Source organism: Apium graveolens, chromosome 2 (genome assembly GCF_009905375.1).
Source record: "Apium graveolens cultivar Ventura chromosome 2, ASM990537v1, whole genome shotgun sequence".
In the NCBI taxonomy this organism is placed as follows: domain Eukaryota; kingdom Viridiplantae; phylum Streptophyta; class Magnoliopsida; order Apiales; family Apiaceae; genus Apium; species Apium graveolens.
The window spans coordinates 129,461,917-129,482,483 of record NC_133648.1 but is presented as its reverse complement, the minus strand read 5'-3'; the positions used below and the strand labels follow the sequence as shown (position 1 = coordinate 129,482,483).

General features: G+C 37.4%; 2 protein-coding genes across 2 annotated transcripts; one reads left to right on the top strand and one right to left on the bottom strand.

Moving 5' to 3' along the window:
- Positions 1-278: 278 nt before the first annotated feature.
- On the top strand, positions 279-1,382 carry LOC141693289 (protein PHYTOCHROME KINASE SUBSTRATE 4-like). The gene has a single exon (XM_074498336.1). It carries the CDS (start codon positions 279-281, stop codon positions 1,380-1,382), a length of 1,104 nt encoding a protein of 367 aa, XP_074354437.1.
- A 973-nt stretch (positions 1,383-2,355) lies between these two features.
- LOC141707846 (glycosyltransferase BC10-like) lies at positions 2,356-9,810 on the bottom strand. Its single transcript, XM_074511251.1, has 11 exons — positions 9,526-9,810; positions 8,220-8,706; positions 7,418-7,516; positions 6,100-6,200; positions 5,938-6,009; positions 5,564-5,654; positions 4,457-4,537; positions 3,320-3,382; positions 3,103-3,225; positions 2,977-3,015; positions 2,356-2,852 (listed from the first exon to the last, which is right to left on the bottom strand). Exons 2-11 carry the CDS (start codon positions 8,598-8,600, stop codon positions 2,724-2,726), a joined length of 1,179 nt encoding a protein of 392 aa, XP_074367352.1. The 5' UTR covers positions 8,601-8,706; positions 9,526-9,810; the 3' UTR covers positions 2,356-2,723.
- Positions 9,811-20,567: the final 10,757 nt, after the last annotated feature.

Below are 20,567 nucleotides of genomic sequence, written 5' to 3'. Positions count from 1 at the left end.
GAGAGGCTAACGACTCGCACATACGGTGAGGTCCGTAATAGCTTTAAAGAGACGGTTATTTAAAGAGACAGTTATACAACTGGATTCTAGAACTTCTCCTTCATATCGTTTTTTGGTGTGTTATTAACTATATCGTGTCCTTGAGATGCTCTCGCTCTCCTAAAAAGCAGATTAGAGAAATGAGAGACTGTTTACTTTCATGTTTTGAAAAGATATTGAAGCTCCCGCATGTTACTAATGTATGATGCACTTTCATTCTGCTTACACTTTTATATGAAATGAAAGCCTGCAATCACAATGCTTCATTAGCAAATCAGCAGCCTGGCAAATTGCTGAAAACCATACATACTTGTAACAGTTTTATTATTATGGAAATGAAAGCAAATTCCGAAGTAAGCATCTTCGACGCTGGAAGAAATTTGATTCAAGAAAGCTGGAGCCCTGATAGAAATCGAAGATGGTCATCCTCCTCCTCCTCCTCAGTTTGTAATTCTACATCAGCTGATGGAAGATATAGTTACGGTGCACGGTCTGTCAATGCAACTCCTACATATGCTTCTTCAGACGCAAGCTCGAAAAGCCAGAAAGCTCTTATTACTACTCGTTCAATGCCAGTAAATATCCATCTCTTGGATAAAAAACAAGGCAGAGGAAGAAGAAAATCCACACCCAGTGATGGCATTAAGTGGCTTTTTCGACAAAGATGTCTATGCTCTGGCAAGAAATGCGTTCAAGTTAAGCAAGAGTTAGTAGTACTCTCTCATAAGAAACTAAAACTACCATCAGCAGAAGTAGCTGAAATGTATCCCAGAAATCAGAGTATTAGTCACAAGCTAACACAAAGGGCTAAAGAGAGAGATCAATTACTAGTTGGAAATAGTACTCATCAAAGATCTCTATCATCACACTGTCAACGATACCAGCAACCACCGTCATCCGATTCCAGTGGTATGTCTAGCTTTCCAGTATTCAGCAATCCGACGACAACTGATGATGATGTGGCAAGTGATGTGAGCTCTGACTTATTTGAAATAGAGAGCTTCTCAACACATACGACTTATTTCCCCCCTGAGGAATCTCAGACTGACATGATCTACTACGAGCAAATGATTCCTTCAATTGAATATTGTTACTATGAGCCTAGTGAAGCTAGCATTGGTTGGAGCATCACAACGTCTGAGGGGTTTGATCTTGACCGGCCAAGTATGAGCACTTTCTCCATATCTGATCATCAAGTACAGGAACGGCAATGTCACAGGCAACCGCGGAAGGAAGAAAGAAAATGGCCATCGATTGCTGATCAAAAGCCAGTAAGCATTGGGACTCTGTCACTGGTGAAAGATGCAGCTTATGCAGAAACCAGCAGCGGAAATGACAATTAGATTAAGCGTGTCCTTGAAGTTTCATTTTTCGGGTTTTTAGTTCAAAGAATGAATCATTAGGAATTCTTGTTCAACTTAAAGTCTTTAAATAAAATTTTGATGATGATAAGGATCAAAATGGAGACTGTTCTATGACCTGCTCTCCTACAAAGTTAAGGTATCATGAGCAGGACTTGATATTCATTTTTCTAATCTCAGAAACATGCAAATTTATCTTCGTGCAGTCTGCCTGACAACATAATCTTACCAAATTCAGTCGGTTATGTTCTTTTACTGCATGCAGTGTTTTATTTCACAGTAAAAAATAAAAATAGCGTTACACATCTCTGTCAGAACAATATCAATCTGTAATATCGAAATTTTGCATATTCGTATCCCTCGACTCAATCCTAAATGCACTTCATCCTGAATAGTTACTGAATTCACATTTTGCATCTCAGTGATTTTAGATCCGTTATATTTTAGGAAGTGCATTTAAAATAACGTTAACTGAGATCTAGTCTATCGTATAATATAAGAACATAAAAACAGCTATCGATTTGGATTTGAAATTGACACTTGCTGAGAATGAAAATACATTTAAAATCAAAGTATTGGCAATCCAAAATTCTTAACCTCGTTCACAAACCTCAACCTTCTGCCTAGTAATTCACATGAACTCTCTCTCTTGTCACTTCACCTGATGAAAGTTAACAAGTTCATTAAGCTTGTAATGCCAAGTGTCTGTTTCTCGGAGGATTAAAACTTGCTACTGTTTGTTTGGTCTTTCTTATGAAAGCCGGTGATTATTAATGATTTTGGCTCTGATTTTGATAGTTCAAAACCCATTCAGTGTTGCGGGAAAACCCCTTTCTACAGATTCTCTTGCGTTTCTACTGGACATTAACCCATCTGCTAAATTTCGTTTTCGAAGTACTCCTGGTTCTGTTTACCTGATTGCATCAGAGGAAAAGGTCACCACAAAAAAAGAAGAGAACAAAATGACAATGAATGCAATAATAACTGGCCGAAATCACAGGGAACAGAGTCCGATTACAAAAATTAGAACTGGTTCGGACGATCTTCATCGACCTAAGCACAAAAATTAAGTACAAAAATAGAATGGACATTCTCAAGAATTCACCAACGCTCAGCTGGTCAACTATCATTTAGGAGCATTGTTTGCTCAGCTCAACCTTCATGTGGGATCTTTGATCACCTATGCGGAAACTTCTACTTGGCGAGTATAAAAATATGGATAACTTTATGGTGTTTCCAGAAATTGTATACCAAATTCAAAAAAAATGGAATAGGGTGAAACTTTGTATTCCTGACTGAAGAACGAATGACACAGAATAGCGTTTAAATTGTTGTATGATTAGAAAAAATCTGCAATAGACTATCCAGACTATCAGGATCAAACTTTCTTGCAAATAAATAGCAAGGCCGCTTCATTCCGTTCCACATGCAAGGTCTTGTTAATACTGTCCTCTGCAGATGCAAAAGAGGCAGGAAATATTTTAATTTTCTTTAAATTTTCAAGGAATCTAAGCAAAACATGTGGTACATACATATGATTTTTTATAAATTGCCAGAGCAGGAGTTGCAAATGTACCTTTTCATCACTGGTTATATGTATACTATCCTGAATGGACTGCATGTAACATGTACACAAGTACTAATAAGATCAGAAGCAACTTAAGAATAATGACAAAATACAAAAACTCAAACGGGTTCATACTCCCATGGTCTTGAGAAGATCGAATGATACATCTTTAGCTCGAAATAACCTCGGGTGCCACTTCATCTCAGACCAATCAGTATAGGTTACTGAATAACTTGTAATTCCATTTGTATCAAACATCTGAGAGAATATAAGGAGTTGGCCACTTTAATATAAAAACATTTCAAGGAGAATTCACAAGGGGAAAAAGGGCTAAAAGGACAAATTCAATGACCTTAAACAGTGTCGGCAGGTAATGTTCATCTGAATAGCAATTACGCCCCTCCTCCATACCTGGCTGGAGAGTCAAAACTCAATGTCAATGCATCTGAACGTGTAATTAAGCAAATTACCCATGGTGCTTGTGGTTTTAAACTGCGGTATGCAAGATGTAAGGGAACATTAACTAATGAACTTCTTTTAGCAAGAAGTTCGACTATTAGAGATAGTAAAAACTGAGGGTAGGTCAAACATAATCTTTATATCAATTAGATCTGCAATTATTTTAGGAAAGTTTAAAGAAGTTAGACTTTAATCCAAATACATACATATCTAAATGTGGGTGTGTGTGCGTGTGTGTGTGTGTGTGTATTACAAGCAATGGTAATATTCTAAATCATATTACCGTGTTATGTTTTGTTTTGTTTTCTCTACTAGATCAGTTCCCTCGTGATTCAAGGTTATATCATACATAGTTTTATTAAAAAAAACTGAACATGATTAACTATTACATGCTTTAAATATCACTCCCTATGTTCCACAAATTTTGCTCAATTGACTTCTGCACTTATTTTAAGACATAAAACATATACATCACACAATATTCTTAAAATTAAAAAAATTAGGACTCAAATTCAAATCCCAAAAACAAATAAAAAATTTAAAGGAAACCACCATGTATCAAGACTGATGTAAGCAGTTAAAAATACACTTATAATATGTTCTTTCAAAAGATTTGAAAGAATTTTAAAAAAATTAAAGACAAATAAAAAAGAAGGATTAATATAAATGGAGTGAGTGAGATTACTGAAATACTGAAATGTCATATTGAATTTTAATATTGTACTCCAATATAGATTATCTATATCTTTATTAAACTTCTTTGGTAAATTATATTTAATATTTAATATGTACAATATGAAATATGAAATTGGTCCATTTGACCAAGATAGGCCAAAAAAGCCAGTTTGAGCGAGACAGAGGGAGCATTAGATAGTGGAATGTATGTCAGCAACTCAAGGAGAAGCTGTCATGTACTACAGTAGTACTGATAATGTAAGTTGAACTTTTTCCAACTTGGACTCCTACTTATGGATGAGTAGATGACATCAATATATCTGCCATCATCAATCATGTGAAAGCATTAACTTACCCGACAGTAATCACGGAATTTATTGTAATACAGAGAGTCAGCCGTAATTAGTATTGCATGCTGCCTCTTCATTGTGAACCACTGCAATAAACATAATAATTCAACCTAATTCTTACACGAAAAAAAAAAGAAGAGGAGAAGACTTATAATCTTGCATCAGAGATTTGCCTATTAATATAATGTGCAAAACATGTACTTCAATAAATACATACACACACTAGAGCAGCAGAAGTGCAGAGTACACTAAAACGTTCACAAACCAAGTTTTCTTTAAACAGTGTTAAGCTACCAATCACTCTTATTGAGCTATAAGAGGATCCCCAACTAGACTAGAGTGTCTCATCACTTTTAACATTTTTCTTTAATTCAACCTCCAAATGCTCAAAAAGAGAGGATGTACATCATGCCCAAATCACTTCATGTTCGTAGTGTGTATGTATGTGTAGATTTAAGCGTATTTTCATACTTCTATTCTCTGTTTTTCACTTTATCTTTATATTTAATAGCCATCTTAACAAACTTGTTACGGATATAATTATTATTACCCTCTTGATACCATAATCCCAAAATTTTAATTTCATTATAATATCATTTAGGTCCTCACATAGAGACCAGTGGCAAGTATCAAAAGGCGTCTTTCAAGTTTAGTGTTAGCACAGTAACACCAAGAACGTACATTGGTTAGAAAAAAGAAGGTAAAATACAAAACCCACTACAACCAATCAGTTGATTGTTGACAATTCTGCAATGACTCTTTTTCACATATTCACGTCCTTCTCAAGGAACTCAATTCCCAGAAAGCTATACTTTTCAAATTATGCTAATCATTAGCCAAATATATTGTGTCAGCAGGAGAGAGTTTTATCAACCGCAGCAAAACAAATTTAGATAATTTCTTGGAAAATGATATGGAATAGCCACAGTAAACATCATTCGTGGAGGTAGGAATAGTCACAGTAAACATCATTTGTGGAGGTAAACAGAGGAAGACTGTGCTAAACCATCAATGAGGTCATCATTTCAAGTAAGCAGGGATAGTCATTAGTTCATGTGTACATGGATAGACCACTGATATTACTTTCACAAATAGATATGTTCAAAAGGTACCTGTGAGCCTTTCCGAAAGTTCTTCTTTTCCACTTCTGGAAGCATATTCTCTGAGTACCTACCACCACCGTGTGGACCTGGATCTTCAAAACTAAAAATAGAGTTACATGCGTGCATGTGACTAGAAAGATAGAGATTTTATTGCAACACTAAAGGTCATGTAAAACTCGCAAAAAGAAAACTATATAATTTAGTTCAAGTCAATCTGTGAACTTCTAGATTTCACTCGAGTTTAGGAACTCCTAAAGTTACACAAAGACAAGATTGAGGAACGTAGTTTTTGGTGGCATTACAAGATAACGAGATTACAAACATGACAAAATGAAGTCTGTTACATCTAATTCATTTAACAAAAGGAGTACCGTTGTCCTTACCTGTCAATAAAGCTGACATTGGTGAAAATGAGGTGGTTGTACACATAATCAAAATTATGAATCGGTACACAGCTGCAACAAGGGGATAATAAATGATAAATATCATAGAAATGACTGAGGTAACCTCAAACGTAATTAACATATAATACGAATTTATTTTACCTATCAGATAGCAAGACAAATTGTTGATTATCAGGATCTCTCAGAGCGTTTGACACCAGTCTCCTCTCAGCATCTACCATTGATATTCTTCCCCACTCGACCTGATGATACGAGAATTGCATCAATCTACGGATCTAAACTCGCCTTTTGAGCAACCACTCTAGTTAACTTGTGATGGTACAACTTAATTCGCAAAATGCAAGTTCCTCTCAATAAATCATACCATCATAATATATAAATCATGGTTCAAAAAATTATCTTTATTGAATGATGGTTTTATAAGGTGTGATTGTTTGTTCAGGTAACTCCACTTAGAATAGTACAAATTGCATTGTTATAAGTTTTGAAGGGAAGAGGTTCAGTTCTACCAACATGGTTATTCATAATTATGCAAGGAAGCACTCTTACACTATCTACTCTAGCTGACCAAGACAGATTCCAGTCAAGTTGTGTTCATACTTTAATGTGAAAGCACTGTGATGATAATAACTCTTTCAGAAATTTGCATTATCAGGCCTAAGGTCATTGTTGATTCATGAGATTGTAATCCCCAGCTATTAGCATAGTTACTCTAATGTAATACTACATTCTATTACAAGTTATCCTCTAGATTAAAATGTTGATCATGTTTTGGTTCATTTCCATAGAGTCATAATAATACCTAGTAGGTGCGATTATTCCCCCCCCCACCCCCCAATTAAAGAACCACAAAGTGGTCAAAACTTATTCATGGGACTAAGTGTTGAACATTAGTCCAAATTACATATAACAAAGGAATTATGGTCCTTGCAAACAAACATAGCCAAAGGATGTTATACATAGCACCTTAAATGACATACATAATTGGTGACGACAGTTTTCCATCACTGTAGTCTAGTGGGTAATCCTCTTCTCTTGGCAAATAGAGGTCGAGAGTTCAAGCCTCATTGGAAGCATGTGTCTGTGAGTATTTAAATTTCGAATTTGACCATACCAAGGAAAAAGGTGATCATCAGTTCATTAAAAAATTGGTCAGTTACTAATTTATGATGAATTTTTTTGATCGAATGTGTCTGAGTTATCCTTCTGCGGGTTAATGATGAAGTAAAAAGATTTGCAAGAACAGAAATACAAATTATTACACAGAAGCAACCTTAGAACTTAGAAGTGATAGATAAAGCTATCTATTACCCGTTCTTGTAATACATCACATTTTATGATGAAAAGCTAAAAAAATTACCACAGCAATTATTCTAATCGAGTATCAAATTGCTGAACAGAAGTAATAAAGTATAATCATTTGTTAGCTTAACAAACAACAATCGAAGAGGAACATTACCTTTTCACTACGTATATTGCGTCCAATAAAATAACGACTCACATGTGCTGGAGCTTCTTTAGAAGCATGTACATAGACGGTGAACCTGTCCTCATGGCCCTGTAAAAATATTGAGGGTAACTTAAGCAATGATTTGGAATGACGGTACCAATAACACAAGTGGAGAAACAGCTATCATGAAATATGTTCACTTTGATAACTTTAAGGTGTGTGGTAGATAGTATTACCTTCAGATTTGTAGCTTGCATACAAAAGATACAAATTTTATCATCTTTACAACCGACGAGTATGAAATTAAATTTGTTCAATTCAATGCTGGAACCATCCAGCATAGTCAATTTCTTGCTAAATAAAATTTAAACAGAAACCTTGGATGAGAGATAGAGACTTGATAAAAAGCAGCAGTATTGTGTACATAGATGAACTCATTGGAGGTTACAAGCTTGAGAGCCGATATTAGGTATAAACTTGGAAGGTGAGTCTTTTATTGCATGAGGACATCCATAAATGACAACAATATGTCAATGTGGAAAAAATGCATAGAATCATTATGCCGATATATTCTATCACCGACAGAGGCAAATCAACTACAAATTCTAAAACAAGTATTATCAGTTGTTGCAATTTTTAATCTACACACTGAGCACTATTATAGTATATAAATATAAAAGTTTCATTAATATGCTTATATTTGAGGGTTTGGGCCTAATAAATACATCAAGCTGGTAAAAAGTATCACAGCTTTTAATCAGAACAAGATAAGATGAAAGTGCTCTCAGAATTATAGAGAAGCAGAACTCACTTGAAAGAACAGATCCCATAGCTTTTCAAAAGGTAATGGTCCTGGCGTCATAAACATGAAAGCAATTTTCGGTTTTTTCGACTGAACCGTGGGTGTCCTCAAAATTTCTTTAATAACCACTTCAGCTGCTCTCTCCGCATCAGTCAATTCTCTTACCGGAATAGGTTGAAGCTTTTTTAAGACGTAGCAACCACTGGGAGAAAATAAATTACAGGCTGCAGAACTCCTGGGTGGATATGTATAGGCTGCTATAAGAAAAATGCTCACCATACAAACTAAAACAACAATCCATTTAGGCCCCTTTACATGTGGCCGATGACGCGACCCAGAAAACATAAAAAACTCCTTCATATCTAGCCTCCACGTACGAGCTGTCTTCATTTAACAGCTTGTCATCAATATAACGGTGTAGAGTATTATTATTCTCTTGTATGTTTGAGGCTTTGACAATGCCCTTTCTCAAGGGAAGTAAGGAGTTGTTTGACGGCTGACAGAAACAAATGCATGTGTGAGAGTCTGTCATATCATACCTTTTATCGAGATGACATAACTATAGCTCAAATTTAGAAATCGATAGAAATTCTGCTACAAGGTAATTAGCAAATAAATATTAAGAATTTAGGAAGTTAATCTTATGTATTATTTTCGACCCCATTTTTTATTAGTATGCAATCACATCTTCTTCATCTTACTTCGTTTTCCCTCCATTTTTCACCCACTGCTTTCCAAGTAGTCATATACTGAGTACAATCTGACCAGTATTTACTTTTGCAAATTCAACTTGGTTTTCCTTAGTTTCACATCTCTTCCGTGCAAATCCTACTAAACCTCCCACCCCAACTCGACAAAAGAAATAAAATTAGGTTGAAATGAAATCAAACACGTGCCTACACACAATTCTTTTCAAATTCAAACCCAACACTCAATCCCACCAAACAAGATACCAACAATCATATCCCCTCCAAACTCACTATTCCGCAACTTAAACATCAAAAAAGTAAAAGAATCCCATCGAATTTGTTACACTCTTCTAACCTACATTTCTTCCCGCACATTCAATTCCGTTAATAATTTTCCATTTCTTCCATCCAAACAGTTCTATATCATCTTTTTCGAGTTACGGCCAGTCTTAACCAATAAGTAAAATTATGTTTTTATTTTTATTTTTGTACAATGTCATCATCAGCCTAAGTTTAGATTATATATGATTGTAATAACACAACATTAACTAGAATGAGTGCTTATATTGTTAAAAATGAGTAAATTAACAAGTAAGAGAAAGATGATAAAAAAAGAAATTAATTACCTTGAGGAATAAGATGTCAGCTGATAGGGAGAGGAGCGATCAAAGGAGATTAGAACATAGTCTGTGATGAGGATCGGATCGGGATCTAAGAATTATTTTAGAAGAATACAAGACTGCGTACTAGTGTATGAATAATTAGAATTATTTTTATTTATGTATAGAGAGATTGAGAGAGAGAGAGAGAGAGAGATATGTTAGTTATGTTGGGGGGATAGATCGGTCAGTCTGGTCAGGTAGTTGTTGTTGTTGTACTTCTAGACACTGACGGAGATTGTCTTGTGAAAATGACTCATCATTCTCCCCTTCAATTTTGTTCCACCTTTGTACTAATTTTATCTTAAAACAAATTTAATTTCTTAAGCTCCTTTATTTTTTACTCGATCGATAAATAAGTACTTTATTTTTATAAACTTGTATATAATTATTATTATCATCATCATCATTTTTTTGGTGAAATTGGACTTCATTTGCATAATAATAAACATATAGTGTTAGCATGTACTCCGTGGTTCAGTTTTGAGTTTTAATTAGCCAGAATATTTTCAAGTTATATTCTTATAAAGTACATCTAATGTATTTTAATATATAATTTTTATTTTTAAAAATAACAAATAATAATTTGTAATATTTATTCAAAAATTGATCAATTAGACTAATAAAAAATTAAAACGAACATATAATTAGGGGCAGAGGGAGTAATTTTCTTGAATTTAAATTATTAAAACAATTCTTTGTAGTTTGAAATTATACTTTTTTTTGGCTGTGCTTTCATTTCCATTGGAGCGAAATGTTGTCTCAATAGTTTACAAAATGCACTGCAAACAACTTTAGAATTTTAAATGATGATCGAACACCAACTTAATGCTTGGTTGCAAAGACCACGGGCTGGTATGGGAAAGCCCATCTGCGAAAGACTGAGGCCATGCTTGTTTAATGGTATCAAGAAGTGGATAAAATTATAATCCTTTAAATTTTTTAATCCAATGTTTATTTTGTAAATAATTAGTGAAGAGTTATCTAAGGATTATAATCCTTTAAATTATCATATCTCATGTTTATTTTGTTGGAGAAGAGTATAAGATTATAATCCCATCTAATGTTTGGTGGGAGGAGGCATTATTTTATCCCCTCCTACAAGTCATTTAAAAAAAAATTATAATCCCTCATTGTTATCCATATGAAACAAACATAGGATTGCAAAATTGAAAGGATTATATTCCAATCCCAAGTACTATCCCACAAAACAAACATAGGATAAAATTTTAAATGATTATATTCCAATCCTACACTTAATCCTTCCGAACAAACTTAGGATATGATTATTTAATCCATAGGACTAATTTTGATGGGATTAGTTATCCCCGGATTATTATCCCGGGATTATAATCCCATGAAACAAATATAGCCTAAAAGTTTAAAGTTATGGTTCAAAATGATGCAGAATGAGTTAATCACCCGTTCTACAGCTGCGTCAAAATATATTTATTTTCTATTAATTTTAATTTTGTCCAAAAATACCTAATAAATTAAATTTATTATTACATATACTACTATATATCTGGATCCAGGTCAATTTCATAAAAAATATTACTATTTTTACTATATGCATTATACCATTGTTTTATTAAATTTAGTCGGTTAAACTGTGCTTTTGAAAACAAATGGAATCAATATATTGTATTTTGTCCTTACCGGTAGAACCTGGTGAACCGGGAGAACTCCGATCCACGGTCTGGTTCTTCCGTCTCCGTACCTGTCTTGCGACTGTGGTGTAGCTACCATTGAGTGCTTGCAAAACAACCCCAAAGGGGGATTTGAGCCCCGCGGCGCCTCCGGCGTGAGAGTAAGAACTCGCTTTTGCATGATGACGATAGAAATATAAGGTGGTTGTGTGTGCGTATGATTGTGTAGAAGAGAGTATTACCCCTGAATCCTTTCCCTTTGGGGTATTTATAGCCCAATGGTAGGGTTTAGGGGTTGGTACCTTTGGGCCAGGGCCGTTCGATGCTGAGGGCGGAGGACGCGTGACTCGAATGGATTTCATACACGTGTCTAGGTAAGGACCGTCTTAGAATGTACCAAGGGTGTACTGATGTGTGTCATGCTTATCCCAATATGTTGGTTGTTGATAGCTGTCATTGTCACTTGTTGTGCAAGACCTGCCTGTACTATAACAAGACTAAGTCAAATTGACAACTCTAAGTAAGTTGTATGATAATTTAAGTTTGCATTTTGTATTGTAACCCTTAAGTCTGTAAAAGTGTAATTAGATTAGACTGAAGTATTTTTCTGTAAACAGTCTCAAGCCTAAGAATAAACTCTGGAAGAAGATCATGAAGATCATGCCTTAGAGAAAGTGTGAAGAAGCTTGGAGTTGAATAAATCTGTTTTGGGAAAAATATTATAAGTCAAGAAATCTACAAGTCACGGTTTAAGTGTTATAGAGAAGTCATTCGAGAACTCTAGAATGACTTATCGAGAAGTCAAGAAAAGCATATAGAGAAGTCTCAGAGATATTGACAAGCCAAATTGAAGACATGAAAATTGGAGATATCGGCTAGTCATTTCTTTAGTAGAGAACTCTGAGATATCGACAAGTCAAAATGTCACTTGAGAACTCAGAGATATCGATAAGTAAATTCTACATGCAAAGAAATGGAGACCTCTATAAGTCAAGTTCATTCGAGGACTCAAAGATCTCGATAAGTCAAGTTCATTCGAGAACTCAGAGACCTCGATAAGTCAAGATTACACTCGAGAACTCAGAGACTTCGATAAGTCATATCATCTATAGAGTAATAAGAGATCTCGATAAGTCATTATACCTATCGAGATGTCTAGTTCTCTATATACCAAAGTAGAGATCTCGAGGTAAAACTCAAAGTGCAAAGTGCAAACCAGTTAAATATCCAAGATTATCAATCAACAAACAAATCAATCACTGATTGAAAAGTCTACAAAAGCAGCTTGAAGAGTACAAGATCAAAGGCCAAGATTAACTGACAAAGTAAAGGCACAGGTGTTAGGGCGAAAACATGCACTAATATTCACACAAGTATACGCGTTCGCAAGTAATATAGAATACTTTCTAGTTCGTTCCCTCAGAGACTCAGACTAAGTTATTGTCTAATTAAACTCACTCACCAATGTATGATTACTTCTCAATGTTAAGATAATAACACTTAAAATTGTTGATTAAATATTAACTATAATTAACTACTTAACTAACCACTTAACTAACACTTCAATTTATCAATAATAAAACACTCATGAGATCACAACTTCATTATTACTTCCTTCTATAGCCATTGTTAATACCTTTAGCATGTGACAGTGATGACATTAATCGAATAACACAAAACTGATAAAAGCCAACTTTCATTGTACTAATACCATTCTACCAAGCATCCACAATTAAGATAGAAGTTGAATAGTCATCAATTATGTTGAGTTCCTATATATCTACAGAAATTGACAACCCAACGATTTAAGCACAAGTTATCCCTTTTGATTACATAGGGCAAATAAAACTGTTAGAATTACCCACTAATCATGCACAACTTACATGAACCTATGCTAGCATGACAAGTTCTAAATCTCAAGATCCACCGTCGCTTCACAAGAGATTAACACCCTATCTTATATGTTCGCGACGCACATAAGACGAATACGCACAACCAATACTAGATATCATGCAATCATCACACACTACAGTATTAAACAATTAACTAAAGAATTCCATAATAAATCCGTTGCAACCCCATGATCACGATTAGCCCATAATAGAACTTATCGCCATCATGGGTTCATATAAAATCATGATAAACAACACAAGAAAATAATAACTAACTAATTATATTAAAACAGAGTACATCACAAGAGTAAATAAGTCAAAGCAAGAAAACTAGCATCCAACGTTACAACGAAACAAGAATCACAAGAATATATGCTTCCTCTTCGCTGCAGTGTGCTAAATCGGTCTTCTTCCTTATCTCCTTCGCTTCTTGTGCAAAACACAATCTAAAACACAATCTCCTTCTTCTTTTTTCTATGAAAACGTCTCAAATCTACTTATATAATAGTCCCATAAAACTCAGATTACATAGAAGTTGGAAGCCAAACAGAAATAGAAGTCTAAAATAATTCATCTTTTTCCCCGACCCTGCGCGGCCGCTCAGCATTTCTGCGCGGGCGCGCAAGGCTGCTACGCGGCCGCTCAGCATTGCTGCGCGGGCGCGCAGGACCCTACTGGAAAAATTCCAGGTTTGCTCCGTTTCTTCGCCGTAATCTGCCCGTTATTTTCCTCTCGCAATGGTGAACACATGCCAAGGCTTATTCTTGATGATTCCTCCTCCGAAATGCAACTAATATCCTGAAATGCATAAACACTAGAAAAACGCATCAAATATACAAAATACTTGATTTCAAGACACCAATTTAAGCCATTTTAAAATGTTTTAAGTGGTATAAAATGCCACTTATCACACCCCCAAACTTAAATCGATGCTTGTCCTCAAGCGTCACAGACTCAAAACAAATAAAAAATGTGCATGAATGCAATCTATATGAAAATGCAACGATCCCCCTTACTACAATTAACCAACCAAATTGTCACGTCTCAACGAATGCAGTTAGACACTAAAGATCAATAAACTCATGCAAACAGACATACAGCCAGAAACGTGGTGTGTGCAAATGCTTAACAGATATGCTTCAGAACTAGACCAATTACTATGACTAGACTATCCTCAAGGCAATCCTGCGATTATACAAAGAATAAAAATTCTAGGCACAAAGTGATATACAACACTACAAGAACTCTAGAGCTTACTACGGAATTGTGCTTTTTATTTACAATTCAAATGCTTATTTGACCGTGCAATGAGTGAGGTCCACAAAAGACTTATACAATGGTATCCATGTAACGAGCGTTAGGTTAGCGGATCCCAGACTCTAAAAGCCTTAGGTCACTAGGCACAAAGTCCCCTAAGAACTTAATAACTCGAATACCAAAGAGCTCACTCTTGATCAATTATGCAATTTTTTTTTTTTTTGCTTCTGAGCAAGTGCGTTTCGCTCCATCTTGCTCAACCCTAGACTACTCGCATAACATGCGAGCCGGCTACTAGCCAATTGACGCCTAGCCACAACTTAGCAACAAATTCCATTTTTACTCCAATTTTTTTTCTTTTTCATGCCTTTACCACTAAGAACCTATTATCAAATTCTAAGCATAATAAATAGATTATCCTCGAAAATAATCAGATCATAACAACAATCTAGCCCTTAAGCATTCTCTAAGACTTAGTGAAAATATAAGTGCTTCTAGCATGCATATCAACCTACACAACTTAATATCACTTTAATGCTATCACTCCACTCGCATCAATATCACAATTCAGTCGATAAATCATTGCAAAAGGGATCATGGTATATGCATGAGCTATATGATATGACAAACAAATAAAGCTATAAAAAAAACTATATGGCAAAAATTATGCAACTATATGAACTAACTATCATGAATATGCAGCTATATGACACACACAAAATATTCCTTAACTACCACCCCCAAACTTAAAATCTTCACTGTCCCCAGTGAAGGTAGTAGAAAGGAACACAGGGTATACCTACTCGGAGTCATCATCACCATCACCCTCAGTGGGTGGAGTATCAGGCGGCGGGTACGCAGAGTCCTCACCAAAAACTGGCCACTGGATATCAGCTCCAAGGCCTCGAAAAGCAGTCCCTAACGAAAGGGTGAGCTCCTGAGCAAACCTGCTCTGCGTCTCATACATGGCATCCATCCGCCGTGAAAGCCTCCTATACTGGGCATCACCCATCCCAGCACCCTCCTGAGCTCTCGAAGAACCAGCCTCACCACGCCCTGGCCTAGCCATAGTAGCACCTCGTGCTGGACGCCCTCCTGGAAGATGATAACCCAGCCCATGCTCCTCAGGCTCACCACCGGTCCACTCCTGCATCCCATTCAGAGTGCCAGAATCTATCGGAGCTGCTGGCAACTGCAACTGCTCATGAGCCGGCCAGTTCACTCCTACTGCTCGGCATAGCTTCGTAACCGTGGATGCATAAGGGATGTTCATATGCTTTGCTCCCCTCAAAAACTTCAGAATTCCTTGGTAGATAAACTCACCAAGGTCCACATAGTATTCCTCATTCAGAATTCCCCACAACAACTGTGCTCTCTCAACTGTGACCTCGTGTGCATGTGAAGAAGGCAGAATATTAGCACATATAAATGCATTCCATGCACGGGCATACCTGTTCATGGCGATCGCCGGAAAGTGACGATACTCATTATTGGCTGGACTGCGGTTCCAAATTGTGCCCGGTCGACAGAGAGTCGCACAAATCAAATCCAAGTCAAAATCCTCAGCAGTCTTTTCATTCCAGTTCTCCTCCTCGGGCTTCCTCTCTCGCTGTCCAATGACACGGCGAATCGCCGCAGGATGATAATCAACCGTAAGCCCACGAACTATAGAAAACACATTCTTTTCAGCCTTTGCGTTCGCGTAGAACTCGCGAACCACACTCATCGGTACTGCTTCGGGTGACTCACAAAAAGCTATCCACCCCTTCTCTGCAATCATGGGTAACAACTCACCATCCCTCCCTGATGGTAAAAACCCCCTCTCCTTCAGAATCGGCTTCCCCAACAACCTAGTGTACTCCTCCTCCGTAGCTCTGTCAGTTAACCGAGGCCTTGCAGCAGTACCCCTTGATGAATCAGCAGTAGGAACTGTGCTGCTGCTGTCAATAGTGTGTGCTCTCTTGGGTGCCATTGATTTGTGAATAAAAGTGTGTAAGAACTGATTTTTGATGTTTATGAGAGGGTTTAAGTGTAGGAAGTGTGTGGGAGATATGTGGGATAGGTGTATGTATATATAGGGTGTGGAGTAGGTTAAATTAGATTAGGAGTGGGGTTGAGGGATAAAATCATGGGGTAATGGGAAAAGAATTCGTGGGTTTATGGGCTGTGCTGGGTTTTTGTGTTTTTTTTTTTTTCTGAACTGCAAAAAATTTTCTGGAACTCGACCCCTGCGCGGCCGCTCAGCATTTCTGCGCGGGCGCGCAGCAAGCTGCGCGGCCGCTCAGCATAGCTGCGCGGGCGCGCAGAGGGTCTCTGGAAAAAAAAATTTTCAGCCCCTTTTTTTATGATTTTTTTGTGTTTTTGGATAGGTTATTAACTTCTAAGGGTTCCTGTAACAACAATTCATGGGTTGCCTCCCACGCAGCGCTTCTTTTTCGTCATTAGCTTGACGTTCCGTACCTTTCTCAAGTAGTCAACAAAATGGCACTAACCACCTCTCGGTTTGCCATGTCCCCATAGTAGTGCTTTAACCGCTGACCGTTAACCTTGAATGCTTGGTCCGAATCCTTCTTAAAAATTTCCACCGCTCCATGTGGAAACATAGTTTTGACAATAAAAGGTCCAGACCACCTTGATTTCAACTTCCCAGGAAAAAGTCGGAGCCGAGAGTTGAATAACAGAACTTGTTGCCCTGGCACAAATAACTTAGGATGTAGCTTCCTATCGTGCCACCTCTTCACCTTTTCCTTATACATTTTGTTATTCTCGTACGCTTGAAGTCGAAATTCATCAAGTTCATTAAGCTGAAGCATTCTTTTCTTACCAGCTGCATCTAAATCCAGGTTCAATTTCTTCAATGCCCAGTAGGCCTTATGCTCAAGCTCCGCCGGTAGATGACATCCCTTACCGTACACCAACTGAAACGGTGACATCCCAAGTGGAGTTTTGAATGCTGTTCTGTAAGCCCAAACAGCTTCATCGAGCTTTAAAGACCAATCCTTCCTTGACGGACAAACAACCTTCTCTAGAATGCGTTTTATCTCTCTGTTAGACACTTCCGCTTGACCATTTGTTTGCGGATGATAGGCAGTAGCTACTCGATGATTCACGTTATAACGCTGCATCATAGAAGTGAACTTACGGTTGCAAAAATGCGATCCTTCATCACTTATAATTACCCGAGGCGTCCCAAACCTTGTGAAAATTTGCTTATGAAGAAAATTTAGCACTGCCTTTGCATCATTTGTCGGTAAAGCCTTAACTTCGACCCATTTTGAGACATAATCGACTGCCAGCAAGATGTACTGATTATTGCAAGACGAGATAAAAGGCCCCATGAAATCGATTCCCCACACATCAAAGACCTCGACTTCAAGCATCACATTTAATGGCATCTCATCCTTCCTTGACAAATTTCCCACTCTTTGGCAACGATCACACCTTAAAACAAACTGATGAGCATCCTTGAACAAAGTAGGCCAGAAAAAACCTGCTTGCAGAATACGAGCTGCCGTCTTCTCACCTCCATAGTGTCCACCATAAACCGTGGAATGGCAGTCTCGTAATATCCCCTCCGTCTCACAGAACGGGATACATCTCCTGATGATCTGGTCAGCTCCCTGTCTAAACAAATATGGTTCATCCCACATATACCACTTCACCTCATGCAGAAACTTCTTCTTTTGAGCGGATGTCAAATTAGGCGGCATTATATTGCTGACAAGATAGTTTACAATATCTGCAAACCATGGTTCTTCCTCTTGAATTGCAAACAACTGCTCATCCGGAAAAGATTCATTGATTAACGTCCTATCTTGTGAAGTAGAATCGGGATTCTCCAACCTAGAGAGATGGTCAGCTACTTGATTCTCAGTACCTTTTCTATCTTTGATCTCTAACTCAAATTCTTGAAGTAAAAGCACCCAACGAATGAGTCTCGGCTTCGAATCCTTCTTAGAAACCAGATAGCGAATAGCTGCATGATCAGTGAATACTGTTACTTTCGTACCAAGCAGATAAGATCGAAATTTCTCAAAGCCAAAGACTATAGCCAAAAGCTCCTTTTCAGTAGTGGTGTAGTTCAATTGGGCCCCATTTAAAGTCTTACTCGCATAGTAGACCACATGGAAGAGATTTTTCTTGCGCTGTCCCAGAACTGCACCTACCGCATAGTCACTCGCATCACACATCATCTCAAACGGTTCTGTCCAATCTGGTGCTGTAATAACTGGTGCCGTGATCAAACTCTCCTTGAGAGTCTCGAATGCTGCCAAACATTCATCATCAAATTTAAAAGGCACATCTTTCTCAAGTAAATTGCACAACGGCTTAGATATCTTTGAAAAGTCCTTGATGAATCGCCGATAAAAACCCACATGACCGAGAAAACTACGGATTCCTTTCACCGAATTGGGTGGGGGAAGATTTTCAATGACTCCCACCTTGGCCTTGTCCACCTCCAGACCTTTGCTAGAGACCTTATGCCCAAGGATAATGCCTTCACGCACCATAAAATGACATTTCTCCCAATTAAGCACCAAATTAGTTTCCACGCATCTTTTGAGTACGGCGCGCAGATTATTCAAACATTCATCATATGAGTGTCCAAAGACGGAGAAGTCATCCATGAACACTTCGACGTTATTTGCAATCATGTCAGAGAATATAGCCATCATACATCTCTGAAAGGTGGCCGGGGCACCACATAACCCAAATGAAACTCTTCGAAAAGCAAATGTGCCAAATGGACAAGTGAAGGTAGTCTTTTCCTGATCCTCTGGTGCAATACAAATCTGATTATACCCGGAATAACCATCCAGAAGACAAAAATACTCATGTCCCGCCAATCTGTTGAGCATTTGATCAATGAATGGGAGAGGGAAGTGATCCTTCCTTGTGGCTTTGTTCAATTTTCTATAATCCATGCATACTCTCCATCCTGTAACTGTTCGAGTAGGGATGAGCTCATTCTTTTCATTTGCGACCACAGTGATACCTCCTTTCTTAGGTACACATTGCACGGGGCTCACCCACGAGCTGTCGGAAATAGGATAAATGATGCCTGCATCTAGCCATTTCAGAATTTCTTTCTTCACCACCTCCTTCATGATCGGGTTCAGTCTTCGCTGCTGCTCCACAGTTGGCTTACTACCTTCCTCTAACAGAATTTTATGCATACAATATGAAGGACTTATCCCCTTGATGTCTGCTATGGTCCATCCTATAGCCGATTTGAATTCTCTCAAAATCCTTAAGAGCTTGTCTTCCTCACTACCTGAAAGGTCAGCTGAAATAAAAACAGGTAACATAGATGAATCACCTAAAAAAGCATACCTCAAGTGTTCAGGTAATGGTTTGAGCTCCAAGGTAGGTGCTTCCTCTATTGATGGTTTGAGCTTCCCTTCAGCATTCTTAAGGTCAGAAGTACCAAGAGATTCAAATGGTATGTCGAGCTTTCGCTTCCATGGAGAAGCGTTCAGATATTGTAATTGCTCGTTGCTATCTTCATTATCGCTGTCAAAATCCCCCACTAAGGCCTTTTCCAATGCATCAGACATTAGCATGTGATCAAGTTCCGAAGTAACCGCAGAATCAATCACATCTACTTTTAAGCACTCCTCATCTTCTGTAGGGAATTTCATTGCCTTGAATACATTGTGAAGGTCACATCCTGATCTTGGACCCGCATAGTAAGTTCCCCTTTTTGCACATCTATCAAGGTACGGCCAGTAGCCAAGAAAGGCCTCCCCAAGATTATGGGAATCTTCTTATCTTCCTCAAAATCCAGAATAACAAAATCAGCAGGAAAGAAGAGCTTATCCACCTTGACGAGCACATCCTCAACTATGCCCCTTGGGTAAGTAATGGAACGGTTGTAATAACCCCAATTTTTGGGAAATTTTTGAAACCCTTATGAATAGTGTTTTTGCTGAATGAGAAAACTTTTCATGCCACACTATGTAGGGGTTCTGATATGGATATTCTGAGATTTTATTAGTACTTTATATGGGATATAAGTGTATGTAAAGATCGTCAGAATCCAAATCCGAACACTTTGATTTTTCCCGGAAATACACTAGATACGGAAAGATTTGAGAAAAAGGTAACAGGATAAAAATGATTTAAATTAAAGGATTATAGGAGAGGATCATAAAAGGAATATAATATATTGAGAAAGGTTAAGGGAACCTAAGTAATAAGATCTCGGGTA

Bases quoted from the DNA above. Each gene is read 5' to 3' on its own strand.
- LOC141693289 (XM_074498336.1), top strand. From the start codon at position 279: ATGAAAGCCTGCAATCACAATGCTTCATTAGCAAATCAGCAGCCTGGC.
- LOC141707846 (XM_074511251.1), bottom strand. From the start codon at position 8,600: ATGAAGACAGCTCGTACGTGGAGGCTAGATATGAAGGAGTTTTTTATG. The intron at 6,010-6,099 runs GTAAAATAAATT...CCCTTGTTGCAG, and splicing joins TTTGTCTTGCTATCTGATAG to CTGTGTACCGATTCATAATT. The intron at 3,226-3,319 runs GTCATTGAATTT...ATATTCTCTCAG, and splicing joins ACCTGCCGACACTGTTTAAG to ATGTTTGATACAAATGGAAT.